This window comes from Camelus ferus, chromosome 31 (genome assembly GCF_009834535.1).
Source record: "Camelus ferus isolate YT-003-E chromosome 31, BCGSAC_Cfer_1.0, whole genome shotgun sequence".
Lineage (NCBI taxonomy): Eukaryota > Metazoa > Chordata > Mammalia > Artiodactyla > Camelidae > Camelus > Camelus ferus.
Window position 1 is genome coordinate 8017227 of NC_045726.1, and position 21219 is coordinate 8038445.

At 55.2% G+C, this 21219-nt stretch overlaps 2 protein-coding genes across 3 annotated transcripts in view; one reads left to right on the forward strand and one right to left on the reverse strand.

Moving 5' to 3' along the window:
• Positions 1–16814, reverse strand: part of BLK (BLK proto-oncogene, Src family tyrosine kinase) — a 78683-nt gene extending 61869 nt beyond the window's left edge. Inside the window, exons 1-2 of the mRNA XM_032470816.1 lie at positions 16693–16814; positions 7498–7635 (exon numbers count right to left, since the gene is read on the reverse strand). The gene's annotated coding sequence lies outside the window, so the exon portion shown is untranslated. The remainder of the gene's footprint in view (positions 1–7497; positions 7636–16692) is intronic.
• Positions 1–21219, forward strand: part of FAM167A (family with sequence similarity 167 member A) — a 36500-nt gene that overhangs the window by 706 nt on the left and 14575 nt on the right. Inside the window, exons 2-3 of one of the 2 annotated variants that reach the window (XM_032470817.1) lie at positions 5352–5450; positions 16295–16917. In XM_032470817.1, the coding sequence (XP_032326708.1) occupies positions 16549–16917 (369 nt within the window). In that variant the 5' untranslated portion in view covers positions 5352–5450; positions 16295–16548. Of the gene's footprint in view, positions 1–5351; positions 5451–15316; positions 15930–16294; positions 16918–21219 lie in introns of those variants that run through there. The other variant, XM_032470818.1, reaches the window with a different exon arrangement.

A 21219-nucleotide genomic window follows, 5' to 3' on the forward strand; every position in this document is an offset into this window, starting at 1 on the left:
AGGAGCCCCACTCAGTCTCTCCAAGTCGGCTCCCAGACCGCTGGTCACCTCCAAGCCCACCTTGTCCCCTCTGTCTACTTCAGGCTCAGTAATGTGGGCGTTCCTGCTCCTAGGATGCAACCCCTAACTCAGGAGAAGTGACTCAGGGCACTTGGGGCCGGTGGCTGAGGCCTCAAGGGCTGAGGCCAGTGCAATCAGAGGAAACTGCTCAGCTTGAAGGGCCTGGGAATGGGCAGGTCAGCTCTGAGGCCGGGCACCCTGTCACTGGGAGAAGGTGGGAGGGTCTGTGGCTCCAGGCAAGGGGGCAGGTGTCTCCATGCCCTGTCAGGTTGGGCATTCTGTTTTTCAAAAAAAATCCTTATTGCCTGTATCTGTTTTTCATTCCTCCTGAGAAGATCTGGAAGGGGGCGGAGGGTTGTTCTAGGTGGATGGGCCACAGCCACTGTCAAAGCCACAGGTCTGTTCTCCCAGATTAAGTTTACACCAGCTCCCAGAGGATCCTGGTGGATCCCAGGCAGGATGAGTTCAGGTCCCACCAACAGGACAGTACCCAAAGTGCCAAAGGGAGGCGTGGCTCTAAAGCAGCTTCCCTTCTGATGCCCCAGAGACAGTCCCGCTGCCCACAGTCACGGGATGGAGGGTGGAGAGCTGAGCAAAGTCCTGGGAGAACAGAGGTGGCCGTAGCACCTCCAGCCTGACCGCATCTGCAGGATGAGAACTTCTGCTAGTGTGTTTTTAAGGGATTTTGCAAAGCAGCCACAGCTGTACTTGGAGTGCATATAGGTGATGGCAATTGTCTCCTGAGTGCATTTATCAGTCAGACACTGCTTAAGAACCCTTCACACCCACTGGTCATTTTATCCTCACCATCGCCCTTTGGGGGATGTTATACCCTGCTTTTGCTGATGGGTCTCCAAGAGATTCAGTAACTTGGTGCAGCTCATGGGGCTGGTGAAGGAGCAGAGAGATTCAGGCCCACGTGCATGACTTCTAAGACAGTGCTCTCCAAGGAAGGCTGCTTTTGGAGATCCGAGCAGAGAGGTCCAGAGCGGGGACCTGTGACCTGTGAATGCCCCTTGCCATCTTGAGGGCCCTGTGGAGCCAGAAAGCCATTTCTTGTATCAGGAGCCTGAGAGGCTCTGCATTGGTCCTGGCTGGCTTCAACCCGGCTCCCCTGAAGCAGAGGGAAGGGTCCTCCCTCATCCCCCTCTTCCTCCTTGCCCACTCGAAGACCCCCAACTTCTCATGCACTTGGCTCCTGTCTCATCCTCTCAATTACATGCATAGATTTCCACTAAATTAACATATCTACTAGCTTGGCCTCCTTACAAGGGGGACTCTGGCAAGGAAGTAAATTAAGGCGGTGCCTGTTTGCTGAGAGAGCTCCACTGAGCCCCGGGCCGATGAAGGAGAAGCTGCTTGTTGGGCTCCTCACACATGCAGGCGGCTTTCTCTAGGTAAATTTTGATCGTGGAAAACTCCCTCGGCCCCTTAAGAGCGTCTGGAACCCCCAGAACCCTCTGGGAGCTGTATTCTCCCCAGAAATGCCTCTTGGCTTGCCTGGGATATAGAGCTATTTGCAAAGGTGGAGGATGAGTGATGATCAGAGCAGTTTGCCCCCCGGTTTACAGGCTCGGGGTGAGAAGTTCTCACTCACGAATCCGACATCCTTTAGGATCAACTTGGATGGCTCTTAACATGCACGTGTGCCCCGGGATTTGGATTGGGGTGAGGAGAAAGGAAGGAAGGCACATTCTGAAGCAGATTTCGAAGGGGTGAGCATTTGGCTACATCAAGGGCAGTGGGCATGGGGGAGCCAGAGGATGCGACTAGAGATGGGAAAGGGGTTTAGAAGGAACTTTGCCATCAGCCTGGAGAGTTGGAGCTGCGTCAGGAGGTCAAGTTGCCAACATGAGTTAGGAAGACTGCAAACGTTAGCTTTTACGTGGTTAGGACAGCCGCCCTGGTTCGTGAAGGCCTAGTGTCTCCATGCTTGTCTCTGGAGAGATTCGGGAGAGGAAGGAAAAAAAATTAAAGAAATGGGCAAGAGGAGAAGTTACAGGTGTGAGCTGCCCCCCACCAGCCCCTTTCCTACTGACAGCTACCTGACACCCCTCAACCCCACAAGGCTCGTGCATGAAAACCTCCTTAAGGAAGGGAACCCAGGGCGCAGCAACCATCTCCCTGTGGGCACACCCACCCAGGAAGTAGGCAGGCAGTGAGCTCCCAGCATCAGAGGCCGCTTCACTCCCGGGCCCCTGCCCAGCAGCCTTCGCAGAGCCCTAGGAAGGGGTGGGGGTTCGGCTTCTCCAGGGGGAAAATATGAGTCCCCATTTCTTCAAGGTGATCTTTCCAGGATGGCCAGAAATTCCCCTCGGGTATCCTGATCCAAATGTGGGAGCTGGTCACGCGTTCCTGGAGACTCTGTCATAGGTCTTGTCCCTTACGTCCTGAAAGGCCCAGCTTAGATCTGGTTTCCAGGTACGTAATAGGCCCAGGCCACGACCTCCCCGGTGGCCACAGCTCAGGGCCCACGGAAGGCTGGGCAGCGTTTCCTCACGCCAGGAAGCCAGCAGGGCCTCTGAATGTGAGCTGGGCACTTCATCCCTGGAAGGCCAGCTGGGGAACTCCCAGGGTGAGGAGGATCCAGGAAGGTTCTGGAAGGTTCTAGATCAGGATCCTTGACCAGGAGGCCACTTCAGGCCCTGGTCACCCTTGTCCATCATCAAGGTAAAAGTGACACTGTCTCCCTCGTCCTGTGAGCATTTACATGTGCCTCACCCTGGGGACACCGCCTTACTGTACACTGACCTACCGTTTTGGTCTAAAATCTCAGATTTTGTTGTGTTGTTTGTTTCTTTGTTTGATGGCAGCCACTGAAAACTTTGAGGAAGGTGAGAGCCAATCTCATTATCAATCCGAATGAAAACAAGGCTCAGACTGAATTCTGCCACACGCGTAGACATTTCCCCAACACTATCTGCAAACGGGCCCTGCAGAGTTCAGCCGGCCTGGTCTCTGGGCTTGGTGAAGTCACAGTCACCTGTCTCTCTAAGGTGCCGACCACATCTCCCCCGAGATCTCACCAGATTCTTTCACCTTGTTCTTTTAAGAGTCAAGAGTGGCTCAGTATTTGTTTGGCCCACATACCTTGAATACCTCTGTTTTCACCAAGGAGAGAGCATTTCTAACATTACTCTGCTAATTATCCAATGTCTGCTGTTGAGCAGAGAGAAAGACAGCCAGGGGCCTACCAGAGCCCTGTCAGGAGTGGGGAGTCTGCATGAGGCTGCCGGCCGGGGTTAGGGGGTCCCAGTTTGAACGCACCCTTGTTGAATGCAGCCAGTTGCGGCTGGCCCGGTGACACCACACGGAGTTTCCCACCGGGTCTGGGAAGGGCTATAAGATCAGTAACTGACATCCCACCTGGAAAGCACATGACAGCGGCCCTGCCCTCAAGGAGTGCGGAGTCTGGTCAAAGTTGCCGGTGAGGAAAGACAATTTGTGAAACCCTGAGTCCCGAGCTGACTGTCAAGTGATGTTGTGCTCAGTCTGGAGCACACAGAAACACAGAGCTAACTTTAGTGGTTCGGCAGCCAGGGAGAGGTCCAGCCAAGGGCTGTCGTGGGCAGGAGGTGACAGTCCTGAGAGGCATAACTAAGAATTCGCATCTCCTCTGTCTCATCGGATCCTTCCAAGACTTTGCAGTAGGTTCCATTGTGATCCCAAGGTCATAGAATTAGTGTCAGGGCTGAGCTATCAACCCACGTCCATCAAGACCCAGCCCTGCCCCATACCTAACCCGCTCCATCTCTTCCTCCTGCTCCTGATCCCTTCCCTCTGTAAGGGGTGAACTCAGGCAGCTCAGCGGCCCAGCTGTGATCAGCTCCAGCCGACAGGAACGGGGAGCCAAGTCACACATTCCTACTTTCTCTGCTGCCTGGGCCCTAGAGAGGGTGCAGGGCGGCCCCTGGGCTAGCTGCAGGCAGAGCTGGAACGGTCCCCGCACCTCTGCATCCTTAGGACGGGCCCTGCCCATACACAGGGACACTCTGAGGTCACGCCCTCCCTGGAGGTCAGCACGCCCAGGCCGAGTGCGCACGTGAGGCAACCTAAGCAAGCGCAAGCACGTCGTGCAACTTCTTAGGAAGTCCTTGCGACACCCTTGGGCTTTGGATCTTGTGATGCAGAGTGAAACAGAAAGGCAGTCGTCCAGCAGTTCCCCAGTTGAGCTGGAGCTGGTTGCTTCTGCTTATTTGAGATTGGAGGCAATTATCCTGTGGACTCGGCTTGTTCAAACCCTGCCTTGGTTGGGGGCCAAGACAAATGCCAGTTAGGAGATACTGGGGTGGGGGGGTGGGGGGACGCACACCACGGGGGAGGAGGTAGCCCCAGCATGGTTTGCTGAGAAATGCTGCCTGAGTTTCAGTCAGCTGTGAAATGTGCCCGGAGCACCCGTTCGAAATGCCGCCTGCTTTGATCTCTGCAAATTGCTCGAAAGGCCACTCCGTATCTGCTTTCTGTCCCCTAAACCCCGCTGCCACGGCCTGTGGCCAGAAGAGTCCTGAGGTCACATGAGGCACGGCGACAGGCTGCCTCAGTCCTCCTGGGCATCTCTGCCTCATCAGGGGTTCTCATGGGGGAGAACTTCCGCTTCAGACTCTGCATTTCCCACAGTGAATCACCCCACTCCCCCCAGAGGACTCTCAGATTCTCAGGCACCTTTCTCCCTGCCTATCGGAGCCAGCAGCCCTTTCCCAGGGCCTCAGAGCCTTGGAAGGGTCACGGTGGTGGTGATTCTGGGTGGCCCGTAGCTCCCCCCCCACCTCCCCTCAGCGGCCCTGTGCTTCCTCCTCTCCTTTTACTGAGGCAATAAATTACATCTGTGGCTCCCAGGAGCCTCTCTCCTACCAACAGGGAAGCACGACTTTTTCAGCAATTTTCCCAGCCACTTCTTTCACTGGGCAAGGTGATACGAAAGGTTCCCACATTCCCAGCCTCACGGCAGGAGGCCTGTGCGTCTGCTCTCAGCCGCCCCCATCAATTATTCAGTGTGGACTGAGTGCTTTGAATGTGCAGAGGCCTTAACAAGTATTTTTATAGATTCTTGCCTCACCATGTCCCTGTATCCTAGACAATGAAAGCTCCCCTTGGAGTCTGAAGACGCGGGTCCAAGCCCAGCCAGTTCCCCAAACAGAGCTGTGTGACCCCAGGCAATCTTGTGATGTCTCTGGTCTGTGGTTTCTCCGTGGTAGAACTCTCTGGAAGTCCTCTCCAGCCCGGGCCTTTGAGTGTCGGGGAGAAGTTTGTGAACTAACTGCAGTGTGATTTCCAAATATCTGTGATTCCAGGGGTGGACATGGAAGCTTCGAATGATGAGGTGAGCTGCATCTGTTAGCACAGGACTTTGCAAAGCGATTTCACCGGGAGGAAAGGCTAAGAGAACTCAGGTAAGTGGGTTCCTGTGCCCCCAGCGCCCTGCGGCTGTGAGTTCGCGACAGGCGACAACCTCCCGCCTGCTGTGCTTGCTGGTGTGGAAGCAAGTGTCAAGGCCATTCCACCCAAACTGCACATTTCAAGGGAGAAGCAGAGCCCTGGGGGGAAGTGAGCTGCGCGGTCACTCTGGATGGAGGGGCGGGTTCCCTGGAGCTGACTGCCGGGCCGGGGACCCTCTTTCCCTCCCAGGCTGGGCCTGTCCAAAATGGTGGGCCCACCCCCCTCCCCAGCAGAGTGCTGGGACCCCGGGTGGGAGGCGGCCTGGGGCTGCCTGGAGCAGGGAAGGGAGGGAGGGAGGAGAGCAGCCCACTGGGCATCACACCACCTGCCGGTCCTTCACTGGCAGCCCCTGGTCCAGGCCTCCCAGCTGCCCCGGAGACTGGCCCGGGGACCCACCCAACAGAAAGTCCGGGGCAAATGAAGTGAGTCCTGTCCTAACTAAGCCAAGCACTTGGCTCACATTCCAAGAAGTGACTCAGGCAGGAGGGTTTCACGGCCATGGGTGGCAGAACCCTCCTTAGGCTCAGCTCCTTGCTGCCGGCACTCCTGCCCCGTAGAGAGACCCTCGCGCTGCAGTGGCTCTGCCGCCACTGCCAGCGGGGCAGGGCCTCGGTCCAGCTGGCTGAGTCTCACTCTCCTCACCTGCCCAGGTCAGATTCACAGGAAAACAAAGCGTTGCCACAAGCATATTTAAGTGTTAGTATTTGCCCCTGAGCTTCCTAAAAACGCTGGGCTTTAAAACATTGAATCACTAAAAAGTGCGCGTTTCTGTCACTTTTCGGCATGTATTGTCATTTGGGGACAGGGTCACAGCACTGAGCTGGGCTGAAGTGCTGGTTCCTTCACTTACATGCATGTGACCTGTGACGTAATCCTAGTCCTAACTCAGGGTCATCCCAGGGCTGACCTAGACATCTGCACGGTGCCTGGACCACAGCAGTGCTGGGTGATGCTCCTCTTCCCCTCTGCCTCTTGATTCTAAGCATGTTCACTTATCCCTACATGCAGATAGAGAGAGAATGGCCACTGACGTATTTCCTTTATTTGCACAGAAAATATGCATTCAAGTTGAACACCAGGCAAGTAGCTGTAAGAAGTATGGGGAAGACTTGGAGACAGATTATGCCCTCTGCGATCTCACAGTCTAGGGCAGGTGGGTTACTCAGGTCCCCTTTAGATGACAAGAGACAGAAGTCCAGCTTAAGTTAGCTCAAGCGAAGGAGAGACTTTATATTGCACAGGATCGGGACGTGTAGATCTCTGCGCACTGACGGGGTCCAATGGCTTACAAGATGTTGTCAGGTCCCCATCTCTCTCTTTCTCTTTCCCAAAGGCTTAGCCTTCTTACTGCAAACGTGCTTTCTCCAAGAGGCCGAGAAAGATGGACCCTAGAAACTCCAGGTTTCTATCTGCCCAGCTGCAATACCCCAGCTGAAAAGACACCCTATATCTTCATTTAAATGCCATGAAAATATTCAGATTGGCCTTGCTTGGCCGTGTGCACACCCATTGGACCAGTCACTGTTGCAAAACGAATGTCTGTGTCTGGGACACGTGAGCATTACTGGGGGTGGGGGCGATGGGCAGGGAGCCACGACTCACAGTCCCTTCGGAACCACCTGAAATGATGCGGGAGTGGTCCCCACGGAAGGGAGGCTGAACAGAGACACATCTGTCCATCTAACAGGCACATCAGAAATGTAACCAATTCAGTCCAAGAAGAATTGTTGGTACCTAAGTCTGGTGCAGAAAAGTGCCAAAAATTGTGTTGGGGAGGAGGGATTCCCAAAGGAAATCCGTAAGTGGCCATTCTCTCTCTGTCTGCGTTCAGAAAGCGCCTACTTGGAGGACTACAGAATGATGAGCTGGCATTTGAACTAGGCTCAGAGGCTTGGTCAGATTCAGACATGAGGCTACGAGGAAAGGATGAAACCTAAAACTGAGGCCAGCCTCCCACACACCCCCACAGCCTCCATTCAGACTCACTAGAACCATTCTGACCTTGAATCTGGAGGAGGTCTTCTACTGGGCAGGAAACCATCTGGAGGTGTGGACTGCTCCGGCTAGAGTTTATTCACTGGTTCACAGCACCGCCGTCCTCAGCATTTATTGAACGCCTGCTGTTTGCAGAGCTCTGTGCTGGGAATACAAAAGAGAAATTAATGCCCTTTCCATCGAGGAGATAGACAGGGGTTGGGGAGCAGGACTCTCTGCCAGTTCAAGGTCGTACAGGCTAGTGTGCAGTGAGCATGACTGAGGCCAGTGCTGGGAGCATTCAGAGAACAGCCTGGAAGGTGGGCTGTTCTGGAGGGCTTTGGAGACGAGGCCAGCTCTCAGCTGAGCTTCAAAGTAGAGCTTTGGACCCAGGGAGAAGGGAGCTTCCCGAAAGGCCAATGATGGATGGACAAAGGGATAAAACCAACAGACCAGAAAGTCCTCCTTCCTTCATTCATCCATTCAATCACTCATTCAGCAGGTTTCTTGAGCAGCTACTATGTGCCAGGCACTCTTCTGGGCGCTAAGGTCACAGTTGTGAACAAGAAGAATCACTGCCCTCATGGGGCTTACATTCCCGTGAGCGAGATGCAGGACAAGAAAACGTGTGACATCCTAGTTCTGTGAGTGAGAAGAACTACAAAAAAAAAGGAAGCAGGGACAGCTCAGTGGGCAGGTCGGAGCTGGGCTCTGTGGAGGTAGCATCTGGGTAGACGGGAGTGAAATGGAAGCCTGAGGTCAGGGAGGGTCAGTGGACAGAGCGAGGCTTGGGGGAGCGGAGCACAACCTCGGACTCTCAGAAGGGCTCGCTGGAGTCTCACAATGGTTTGTGGCAGGAGGAGTGATCTGGGCAGCAAACAGATGGCTCCCAGGAAGTGGGAATTAGAAGGTTCTCCTACTGGACAGAATGCAGCCCCCGCGGGCATGCCCTCTGCTAAGGGGTACAACATGGGTGTGTGGGAAGAACCCCAATAGCACCCCCACTTCCCTTACCAGCATCCCCCACCGCACACCCAGCGTACATGCAACAAAAAAGCCCCCCCACAAGATGTCCCAACTCAAATGGCCCACACCACGCACACACAGCTGGTGCCAAGGGTCTGTCTCTGCGCAGTGTCTTCCTGCATCTCAGGCACTCCCAACACCAGCCCTGACCAAGCCCTGGAATAAAGATGAGTTGGGAAAGGATGATCTGTGGAGGGCCAGACCAGCGGGTGTCCCCTCCTGCTTCGGTCACCATGGCAACCTCAGAGGAGGCGAGAAAAACGGGCTCTCTGGCAGTTCCTCCAAGCGCCCTGGCTCCTGGCCACTCTATGGGGCGCGGGACTGTCACCCAGTGTCTCAGCCCCAGTCATCAGGACTCCCCGAGGCTACAGAGCCCAGGCGGAAATGTCACAGCCTCCATCAGACCTGAGGCCCCGCCTCGGGATCTCCCTTTAAGATAAGCACCAAGGTTTTATGATTAAACACAGATGGAAAAGCCTGTCTGGTCACAGCTCCATCTCTGCGTCCCAGGCCTACTGACCCATCACCCACCTGGAACAAAAAGGGATTAGATGCTTTACAAAAGGAAAGAAAAAGATTCGGGTGTGAGCTGTGGCCTGAGCCGCCCTGAAAGTTTATAACACAGCAGGGTCCACTGAACTTCTCCCCGACTCTCCTTTCAAGACAACCCCATTTTCCAAAGAGAGGCTGAGACCCATGCAGGGGAGGCGAGCTGACTTCCCAGTCTCACAGCTCCCACCAGAGATGGGTTCTGGTCCCAGGGTATGGACTCGCAGCCTGGGGACCTGGGGCCCCCTGTCAGGTCCCAGCCTGTGGGTACAAGGTGGGGCTGTGGGGCCCTGCTGAGAGGTGGGCCTGGCTCTGCTAAACCTGGAGGTCAGAGTGGGTGCTGCCGCCCCCTGCTCCCCACAAGACGCTGCCCGTCCTTGGGCAGCCCCTGAGCCCAGGGCCTGAGTCTCTCTAATGAGGGCTTTCGGCATGGTGACACGGGCAGAAGGCCCCCAGCGCTGCTCTCTTTGGGGAGTGATCAGTCTGCCTGACTCAGGAGCCTGAGGCCCACGGCGGGGGAAGGTAACTGAGCCCAGCTGCGGGTACAGAGCGAGAGGCACTGCCCGCCTGGAGCGGGCCCGCCGTGGCGTCTGTTTCCTGCGGGGACATTTCTGCAGTGAAGAATTGGCTACCCTGTCACTTAGGCCCCCATGGGATCTGAATTTCCTCAGCGAGGCAGGTCTGGCAGGGGCGGGATGTCTGAAGGATTGGTTCCTGCCTTTCCTGGCCCCCCAGCCCCTTCCCATCACCCGCTGCCCTGCGGCTGGGTGGCCTGGGTGGCGGGCGGGGCCTCACGCACGTGTACGAAGGAGCCTGTGCGCTGTGCGTCCCCAAGCCTAAAACCAGGGAGCCACGGGCGGCACTTCTGCTGGAAGGAGCAGCGCAAGTGTGAACTCACACGTGTGGAAAGTTGTCATTACGTCCTCGTCAAGCGCTGCCTGCTGTACGCGGTCAGTTAGGAAACAGCAGCTGTGAATGCAGACAGCCTCTTAGCAAAAGCTGAGAGCGGACGGGGCCATCCGCTCTGTGGTTCTCGCCTGCAGGTGGCACCGCCCCCTGGAAGGGACGTGGAGATGTGGGGAGGGGAGCTTTTCTGGGTGGTCACTTTATTTTATGACACTGCTTAGCCCTCAGTTATGCATGTGTTGTGTCTCCCCAGATGAACTGCATGTTCCCCTTCACTTTGGTCAGGGCTCTTGGTTATAAGCAACAGAAAGCCACGTTATTGTCAGCTGTACACGGAATTGACAGGAGGTAGAGAACCAAGGCAGAAAACAGGCAGGATCAGGGCAGCTCAGGAAACAGAGGCGAGGGGCCCTGTGAGGATCTGTCTGAGACCCACTCATCGGGGTGCTAGGTTCTTACTCATGCAACACCCCCAGAACACGTCTGACACCAGATGTGTGAGTGTCCCACACCAAGCAATTCCCTCGTTCTCTGCAGAACTGGGTGTTCTGCTATTTAACTCAATTTGACACTCTCCACCTAAGGTTAGTGTCAGATCCCACCAGTTAAGGGTTAAGTCCCACAAGACTGTCCCCCACTTCACATGCCAATTTCAAGTCCCAGGCTGTCACCTGTACTTCTGACCAACTGGCTGTAAATCAGAAATTGCCCACAACTCCTTCCTTCGGATTCAGTTGTTTGCTCAAATGGCTCACAAAACTCAGGGAAACATTGGGTACTAATATTTACCAGCCAGAGGAAGAGATACAGAGGGCAAGGCATGGGGGGAGGGGTGCAGAGCTGCCCCGCCCCCTCCCGGGGCCCCACCCTCCCAGCTCCTCTCTGTGCTCACCAACCTGGAAGTTCTGCAAACCCTGCAGCTGGGGTTCTCTGGGGGCTTCATTACACAGGCACGATGGATTAAATCATTTGCCATTGGTAGTTGACTCAACCTCCAGCCCCTCTCCCCTCCCCAGAGGTCTGGCTTGGGGCTGAGAGTTCTAACCTTCTAACTGAGGGTTGGTTCCCCTGGCCACCAGCCCCCATCCTGAGCGGTTTCCAAAAGTCACCTCGTTAACACAAACTCAGGTGTGGTAGAAAGAGGCTTGTTATGAATAACAAAAGACACTCTTTTCACCTTATTGCTGGAGCTCTTCGAAGAACTGGGGACAAAACCCGGATATTATAACAAAAAATACTCCTATCACTCTCACTGCTTGGGAAATTACGAGAGTTTTAGGAGCTCTGTGTCAGGAACCAGGGATAGAGCCCAGCTATATATTTCTTGGTACATCACAGTATTATATCCTCCCACAGTCCTTCAGCAGGGAAGGTTTGACTAAGATGATGCTTTTGACATCTGCCTCCAAGTCTTGATGCCCCTGCATCCTGGCCTCACACGCACCAGATTCAGAACCTTGGGCGCGGCATCTGACTGGCCAAGCTCAAGTCTCCTGCTCGAATATCAACCAATATCTACTGTGTTATTTTGTATTCTTTGTCCAACACAGGCTTATGTTGGTTACAGATGTCAGAAAACCCAGTTCAAAAGATCTCAGGCAAAAGAGGAAGCTACGTAGGTTCTATAATCAAGGTCAGGTGGGGCTGCTTCCCACAGGACCCAGCTAAGGGCATCAAACTATCTCGTCTACTTGGCTTCATTTGCCAGGCAGACCTTCTCCCTGTGGTGATCAAGCTGGCCCCCAGCAGCCCTGGGCCAGCACGGAACAGGAACACGGCCAGCTCCTGGATGATTCTGGCAGAGAAACCCAGGAGGGCTCTGACTGGTCCAGTCTGAGCCATGTGACCACCCTGAGGCCAGAGGGTGGCTTCCTCACAGCAAACAGGCATGCTCTTTCCAGGGCACAGAAGAGACACAGGGCAGAAATCACCTCACCTGAGGATGCCAGACATGGAGGAGGCCCCCAAGGTATCCCTGAGATGCTGGAGCGCCCTCTCTGCACCAGCGCCCAGTCCTGCCACCCGATGCAGGGTCTCCTAGGACCTGACAGCCTGTGTCTGGGACCCTGAGGTCTGAGCAGGTCTCACGGGGACAGGTGGGGAAGCCCAGGTCCCCTCTGCTTCTATGAGTCCGTCCAGACCTGAGCAAGCACAAGCCACAGCGAGCAGACTGCCGGGGCAGGGAAGCCCTTCTGTTCGCGCATTCATTCCACAAACATTTAAAGAGAGCAGGAAGGCTGGGGCTTCCAGGATGCAAAGCCCCGTCCTTGCCCTCATGGAGCTCAGGGTCCAGTAGAGGAGACCATCGAGAAAGTTCCTGGTAGAAGTGCTGAGACCTGAGAGGGCCGCTGAGCCCAGGGTTATGAGCCAGCCTGGAGCCGGACTGCAGGGGTTCAAGTCCCACCTCCACACTTAGTTCTGTGACCTCGGCCAAGCTGCTCGACCTCTGGGCCTCAGTCTCCTCACCTGTGCAATGGGGATGATGAGAACACTTGCCTCGTGGGCTTGTAAGGATCAGATGTGTTCGTGCACTGAAAGCTCTGAGAACAGTGCCTGGTGTGATCTGCTCTGAGCAAGTGTTAGCTAATGCTGTTGTGGTGATATTATTGTTTCCTCCATGTGCTCTCGTTGCCCCCCGGGGGCACACACAACTTGGGCAATCAAGGAAGAACTGAAGGAGAAAATCCCCGGGAACAGAGGCAGAGAAGGGCGGAAACAGCTTGTGCAAAGTCACAGGGGCTGTGAGAGGGCGTGGTGTTCAGTGTTGAAAGACTGTGTGTATCATGGAGAAACAATGAGACAATTCTAGGGGAGAACCCCAGGCTGGAAGGAGCAGACGTGAGCCTGTGGAAACGGAGAGATTGGCTTTCGAGCTTCTTAGGGGAACACAGGGCAAGAGGGACCGAGCTGAGTGTCCCTTGAGAGAGGGAGAGAGAAAGAGACAAAGAAAGGGAACGGGTCAGCAGCCCCCTGCATCCTTCCCTGCCCTCAGAGCCCATCTAGGAAGTGGGTTTGGAAGTGGTCCAAGTGGCAGATTAGGTCATAATGAGACGAGGCGTTGGCTGGATGACTGAGCTGCACCCACCTGGCTCCCCCAGCAGCCAGAGGAATTAGCTCATAGCTGGTCTGGCATCCTCTGTGCAGCCACCGTGGGCCCAGAGCAAGCCAGGAGCATGTTTGAACAGCAGTCCTTGTGTGCGGCGTGGGTCCCGGGTGCTGGCACATCACTGCTGCAGAAAGGCTAAAGCGCCCTCGCAGGTCGTCCTCTGCTGCGGGAATTTTGCGTTCCCCTGCAGCTCGGTGGCCTGCTGGTAGGGCACGCCTGGGCCTGGTGGGATTACTGTCTGGCCTTGTTCTTCCAGATGCCCCACGTCCCAGGTCTGACAGCGACTGTCTTCCCTCCCCGGGCTCTCTGCCTTTGCCAAGTCCCCAGTGAGTGTCGCTTTGTGTAGGGCTCACTGTAGACCCGGCACTGTTAAGGGCTCGATGTTTGTCACTTTACCTTTCAAAATGATCTGTGAAGTCAGTATTATTACCCCCTGGGCCAGCTTTTTAAGCAAGGGACCCAGACAGCCCCACAGGGCCCTGTGCTTGGGTTCAAGCTCTGCTGTCACTGTCTTCAAATTCTCAGCACAAGGAGCCCTGTGTTGCATTTTGCCCCAAGCCCAGCAAATTATGTAGCCAGTCCTGGTTACCCCTACTTCTCCGAAGAAGACACAGAAGCACAGAGTGGCCATGAAGCCACATGCCCAAGATCACAGAACTGTGCCCGGAGGGGGTTTGACCCCAAGGAAGGTCCACGCCCTCTGGAGTAGAAAGAGGCTGACCTGAATCCCTTAACCCTCCTGGGCTTGATTTTCCCAGTTGTGACACAGGGTGACCCCGCCTGCTCCAAGAGGATGGTCACACTAGGGCTATGTACTCTCTCTGAAGCTCAGGGTCAAGGGCCCGCATCAGCTGGCTCACAGCGCACCCGCTCCTACAGGTGCCTCCAAGTCGCCCGACACCGTCTGTGCAGGTCTTCGAACTGATTTAGAAACTGCTAATTAAAATAAGCTCCCCCAGCCCAGGAGGCGGCCCTGCAGAGGCGGGTCGTGTCGGCTGTTTCCCACCCTGGAAGCAAGACCCTTCCTAGCAGGCTCTCCATCTACAGGGAGCGCGCAGCGGGCGGAAAGGGAGGGGGACGTGCATCCCAGCAGCTCCTCCTGTTCGCGGACCGCAGAGCTCGTCTGCAATTAGATCCTCTCCAAAAAGCTGCACTGGAGATAACCAGCGCTCCTCTGTCGGTGGAGGACGCCCTGTAGGGTAAAACCACCCCTAAAAACCGCTCAGAACAGACTCTGGCACCTCAGCAAAGAGGCAGACGGCGCCTGGGAGGGGCTCCAGACGGCGGCTAATAGGTCTTTAGATTTGGAGAGATTCTTAAGAAGCCTATGCGATGGCGCAGCTGCACAGAAGACCCCCATGAGAATACCCGACGTTTGCAGGGTATGCTGAGCCTACAGAGTGTGTTCAAACCCTTAGTTCTGCCGAAGCCCCAGACCTAGGAGGTTGATATCACCCCCATTTTACAGGTGAGAAAACTGAGGCTCAACAAGCCTAACAGCACCTACGGCGGGACCATCTGATCCCAAGTCTAGTGCTTCTGTCTCAAGACATGTGGTTCTCAATCCTGGTCATCTCAGATCACCTGAGAAGCTTTAAAATATGATACCTGAGTCTGGCCACAGAGTAACTGAATCAGGACCCCTGGGACGGGCCTGGGGCTCATGTTTGTGGAAGTTCCTCAGGGGTTCTCCTCTGTGCGGCGGGAGGTGAGCGCTAGGTCTCTCTGCCATTGGTTAGGGTGGAAGATTTCTTCTCATTCTTGGGGACAGGCTCAGAGCATCCCTCTGGTCAGAGGCCACTGCAGGAAGGGGAGGCAGAAACCGTCCAGAAAAAACAGCAAGCTCTGCCCTTCCGGAGCATCCCCCAGCCCCGGTGGGAGAGGAACCCACCGCCTCCCTGGTGGTCCAGCCTGGGTTTTGATGTTGCCCCTCCCAGCCTGCCTGCCATCATTCATGCCCAGTTCCCATCACCCCAGACCAGCAATCACAAGTCAGCTTCAGTTTCTCTCCTCGGGCACATGCAAGTCAATGAAAGCCTCTTCCCGCCTTTTCCACACCAAGGGTGGCATCCCTTCCAGGCTGTTAATATTTTTTTTTTTCATGTAAGCTTTCTCTTGGACATTGTTCCATTTTCAACTCCATTCTTTTTCACAGCCACATGCCCGCAGCACAGGTTTTTAAAACTTACTCTGAAAACCAAGGACTTCTCTCCTTAGCCCAAGTCAGTGTCTCCTACTCTGATGGTCCATCTCTTGTCCGGACCCCGTGGGATGCGGAGGCTGGGAGCTCGGGGTCTAATTCTGACTCAGAGATACTCCTCTACCCTGTGCCCCAACATTTTGGGGTGGGGGCCTGGCTCACACTTCCTCCCTGTGTGGGCATTTTAGGTGAACGTGAGAACCACCTTTCTAGAGCGGTGAGTCATGGCCTCGCTTTGTTTAACAACCCACCTGAGCGCAGTCAGCTCTCCCCTCAGCTACTGCAGGTTTATTTGCTTCCTCGTCTGACCAGGTGAGGTAAGGTGTTGTTCTTGGAGGACGAAGCTGAGAGTGTGCTGAGTAGGGCTCGCCCCGAAGAGCTGGAGCCCAGGGCGGGGCTGTGGTGGGCGAGCGGGGTGGGGTCGGGGTCCCTGGACCTGAGGTGCCCCTGTGTCTGCTCACCTGCGTCTGCATGGGGCCCCTTTCGCCCAGGCAGCCTCTGCTCAGAGACCTGAGTCCACAGAGTCGATGACTGGCCTGTCCTTGCTAATCGCTGGGAGCTCTTGGGTATCATTCAACCTCTGGAGACTCAGGCTCCTCGTGTGTAAAAATGGGGGACAAAAACTTAATGAGGATTAAATGAGATCACAGAGGTGAAATCATTTCATAAATGGTGAGACACTGTACAGAGTATTGATTTATTAACTTTTCTGCATCAAGTTAGAGCTCTGAAATGGCCTCTCTTCTAGTCCTGAACTAGCAGTCAGCAGCCCCGTCATGGAACCTCTCTGAGCGCCTCTGTCCCCTCCTGAGACCTCGTCAAGGGGAGGGGTCAGTACTGACATCGTCCCAATCCTTCCTGCAGTTCTCTCACCAGCCAGCAGCTTCTCACCGCCCGCCCTTCCCCGAGAGGAGGGGGCTCTGTCCTGCACCCCCGCCAGTCTCTGATCTGCCTGCGCCTCCAGCACAGGTAGATCTTCTTGGCAAAGCTGCCCCCAAAGATTCCTGCTAACACTTGTCTGTTCCTGCCTCTTGCAGAGCATGGCGCCCACAGGCCCCCGGAAAGCATCTTAAACCCCGAACGCCCGCAGCTGCTCCATTGGACACTCTGCAGCTCGTCCTCCGTCCCTCTGGACCCCCCAGGAGCTGCTCCCTTCCTAGCGATGCCCTCGGGAGCCTTGGCCCCAGCTGGATGAGACCGTTCCAGAGCAGGACCGACCTCGCCACCCACCAAGACTCCCACGCCCCCCTCCACCACCTCCCATGTCTGGCTGCCCTGGGCAGACTCTAGAATGTCTGTGCCCCAGATCCGAGTAGAAGAAGCGGAAAGTGGGGAAGAAGGGCCGGCAGGAGCAGCCCCACCTCCTGACGACCACCTCCGGAGCCTGAAGGCCCTCACCGAGAAACTGAGGCTGGAGACCCGCAGGCCCTCCTACCTGGAATGGCAGGCCAGGCTGGAGGAGCAGACATGGTCCTTCCCGCGGCCGGCTGCCGAGCAGGGCGGCTGTGCGGAGGAGGAGCCCCTGCTCCCCCCGAGAGCGCCCAGGCAGCGTCCCCCACCCAGCGGGAGAGCCAGCCAGGCCGGCGGGCCCCAGTCCGCGGGCAAGCTGGAGGGCTTTGAGAGTATCGACGAGGCTATCGCCTGGCTCAGGAAGGAACTGGTAAGTGGCTGTCCCACCACGAACCCCCAGAAAAGGCGCCGTTCCCTTTCTGTCTCTCCACCTCCGTCCCTCTGTCTGTCCCTTTCTCTGCCTCCATCTGTCTCTGCCTCTCCCCTATCTCTGCCCCTCCCAGCTGCACATTTTCCCCTTTCATCAAGGGTAGGCCTCATTAATTACTCTGTGGGCACGTGTGATCCATATGTCCATCCGCTCCTAACCACAGGTATTTACAGAAAACCTGAGCCCATGTTCTGAAGGTGTCCCTGGCCTTCCCCAAGGCCACTCCTGGAATCAAGGTCTCATACTATCCTTTCTGAACTGCTAAGGGGGCCCCTGGATTGTGACTGCCCGTCTTTCTCTCTGAAACCCTCTCACCCTGCCGTTCACCCAAGCTGCCAGCCAGTCCTGTGACTGCTCGTTTGGCAAGCGTGCACGGCCCCCCTCCCCTTGGCGCTATGCGGGACGGCAGGGCTGTATGGGGCGAGCACAGGGCAGAGCTGGGTGGGCACTGCGGTGTGGAGCTTGGGCTCAGCCCATCACTGCTCTGTTAATGCTGAGCAGTGAACACGGGTGCCCAGGGCTGCTCTTTGTGGCTGATCAGCCTGCGGTGAAGGCTTTGGGCTGAGCCTTGGAGGCTGAGTCAGAAATTGACCCAGAAGTTGGGCTGGGAGGGCATCCAGGTGGAATTAATGCGAGCACTGGGTGTGCGTTTGGGAGCTGGGGTCAGCAGCTCAACCTTTTTTCTACCCAGGGGCACAGCAGGCTCCCATCAGGGGTATCGCTCAGCATATGAGAAGTGGGTGGGCGTGCAGAGCTGTGTGTCCATCACCCAGGGGACAGTCACTGGTCTCGGGCATGGTGGTGTCTCAGCAGAGCCTGGCATGATGCTAGTCACATGCTGCCCTGCCTGCCCTGCCCGCCCAGGTCGCACCTGCCCAGTCAGGCCACTGTGGCCACTGGTGAGCCAGCAATCAAGGGCCAACTGCCTTCCAGAGCCTCCAGTAACTCCTGGGCTCACGGGCTAGGCAGAGGCTTGCTCGGTTTGTCTGGCAGAATCCTGAAAACTAAATCCCCTTGGGGGCTGAGAGTCCTCATGAGTTAAGATAAATAACTGGGGCCAGGGGAGGGCGGCTCCAGGACTCAGGTACTGATTAGTCCAACATCTTTTTTTTGGTTTTAATCTTTGATGTTGAGACATCTCAAAACACATCCCTCCACCATGCTGCAGCAACTGGAGTGTAAGTTGCTTGCATAGAAGATGAGGCCCCTGGGGATTCACGCTGCGTCGCCACCAGGTGCTCATGGGGCATGTAAGAGGTGAGGAGGGATGGACGCAAGGTGGCCAGGACGGACCCTGGAAGCTGCTCTTTAAATTCTTGAGACTGAACTGCTTTGATCTGTCTTCATGAAAAGGAACAAAAAATATCCCCATTAATCAAGGATTCAGTTTGTTGGCTTTGGATTGCTGCTGGGAGTGGAAGCTCTTAGTTTATAATAAGTTAGCATTCCCCGTGGGTCCCCCTTTGGACTGGAAATCAGAGAATGATTTCACTGTGTGTGAACCAGTAGGGCTTTCTCTAGGGTCGTCCCCCTTGTCCTCCAGATGAGAGCTGCCTCTTGACCCTGGCTGTGTATCAGAATCACCTGGAAAGCCTTGAAACCCCCAAATCCTAGACCTCGCCCCCCGACCAGTCAAACCAACATCTGGGGATGGACCTGGGCATCAGGATTTTCTAAAACTCCCCAGGTGCTTCCAAAGCGCAGCCAGGGGTGAGAATCATTGCCACAGACCTACAGGCCCTGCTCATTTTTCTTGTCAAGACCCACTGCAAGCCAAACAGCACGAGGTGCCCCGGCCAGAGTGTGCTGGCTGAGAGGAGGACAGTGGACCAGGTCAGGGACGACCGTGGCTGATGTATGGGGTAACACTCCACAGGCAGGGAGAGGGTGTTAACTGCAGGACCAATTATTAATAATGCTTTATAGTTGCATATTTCCCACTTTCCACGCCACTTCTTTGTGCTACCAAGGGTGGATAATAAGAGTAATAACATTAATACCAAGATCTGTACTAAATGAGTGATTATTGTGTGCCAGGTACTTCATGTGCACAACTTACCTCTTCTGAGTGTCCCATCACCTTCCTGTTAGCCCATTTCACAGAAGAGGAAACTGAGGCTCAGAGAGGAATGTAGCAATAAGGGAGAGGGCAGAGATTTGAACAGTGTCCTGCCTGGTTGCATCGCCCGTATTCTTTTTCTTTTTTTGTTTATTGAAGTATAGTCAGTTCACAGTGCCGTGTGTCAGTTTCTGGTGTCCAGCACAGTGCTTCATTCATACATGAACGTACACATACTCGTTTTCCCATTTCTTTTCTCAGTACGCCCATGTTCTTCTTAGCCACCATACGATATTCATAGTGTCTTTCAAAGGCAGTTGATTTTGCTCTGTGACTTCTAAAAATCTAAATTCACAAAGATGTTGGCAGTTGCCGGAATGCGTGGGGTGGGGCGCAGAGGGAGAAACAAGACTGATGGGTGCCCAGCCCTCAGGCCACGATCTCTTTGATTCCCACCACAGACCCGTGCCATTGCTGTTACTGTCTCCATTTTACAGAGGAGCAAACTGAGGCTCATAGAAGTCAGACGACCTGCCTAGAATTATATGACGAGTAAGGCCTTCACCAGTGAGAGCAGAGCTTTGGGGAGGGAGGCAAGGGGTGGGGCTGGAGAGGAGGCCCTTCCGTTGGGCCCTGTCAGGCCTGCCTCCTCCGGCTGCAGGAGGAGAAACTCTCAAACTCTAATGGGAAGATGCTCATCTTGTTAAAATGAAGATTCTGATCCTATAGGCCTGGGGTTGGGGCCATGGTTTTGAATTTCCAACAAGTTCTCTGAACCACACTTTGAGAATCAGGGACTGAAAGGCAGGCAAGACTGGGGCCACGGGACCAAGAAGGAACCTCACAGGAAGCCCCCAGGATTCTCAAGCCTGCGCCCTTTGCCTCGTCCCTGCCATAACTGCCCACTGGGCTTGGGGCTCAGCCAGTGAGTGGGCCTCCGGGGACAAAGTCACAGCGTCCATACTGAGTGGTCCAAGAACCAAATTCGTCCAGAAAATTGTTAAGTCTGAGGTCAGAGCAGCCCAAACACAGACAGGCAGGCAGGTCCACTGAAACGTGCAAGTCCGCTTGCTTCCAAGATTAACCAGTTACAAAGGCAACCTGTAAAACCTTTCGATTGACTTGAAAACAGAGTTGAACATTTAATCAACATGCCCATTCTCCTGTTTTAAGTCTCAGTCAAAACAATAAACTTCACGTCATTGTTTTTCTAATTTGTCACCTGTCAACTCATTGAAGGTGTCATTAAAAATTAACCTTTTTTTTTTTTTTTTTGCATAGTAGCTTTAAAAAGTGGCTTCAAATTACCTTTGTTTTATCTGAAGCCCGGGGTCTGTTTTTTTCCTATACCTGGGCAGACTCTGCCAATTCATCAGGCTCACATTCACAGTTGCCTTTTTCCGTGATGTGGCCAAGGAAACATTAAAAATCTGTAATTCAGTCAGCCGTGTGGATGTGTGCCCTGCAGGATGCCAAACACTCAGCTGGCCGGGACCTTGGGCTCAGCGGCGGGTCTGTGCCCTGGACGGGTCTCTGACCACCATGAGCTCATCCCAGGAGCAGTTAATGCAACCAGTGAGGTGCTCATTGTCAACACTGCCCCTCCCAGAGGCAGGCGATGTTGGGTCTAGAAGGACGATGTCACATCTGGAAGAACGGGCGGTCCACCCTGCCTCCCCGGAGGCCAGCTCAGTGGCAGAGACTGACTGCCTGTATCTTGTCTTATTTCCAAGGTCAGAGAGGACCCTGGCAGCTCCCTCAGGGCCCACCTTCCGTTGCAGCTTTCACCTCAGGGAAAGCAGCCGTCACTCCCAACACCCCCAGGGGCCTCCAAGTGGAGGGTATCCTCCAGAGTCACGTGTTGGGGGTACAAGGAAGGCGGGCCCTTCAAACCCTGTTGGTGCTGCTCCCCCAGCTAGGAGGGCCTGACCTTTGGCTCCCTGAGCATCCAGGAAAGGTCGCCATCCAGGCAAGGCTGGGAGGGCTGCCTCCCTCCTCAGCAGCTTCGGGCCACCTGAGTCCCCCAGGCTGAGGCCCAGCCTCGTTTTCTGGGGACACCGGCTCAGAGCTCGGCGAAGTGGCCCTTCTGCCACTCCGCTCGATCCAGGCTGCTCCTGCGGCCAGAGGTCACAGCCTCCAGCTTTCCACCTTCGGGGTGGCCTCACTGGGTGGCCAAGTGGGCT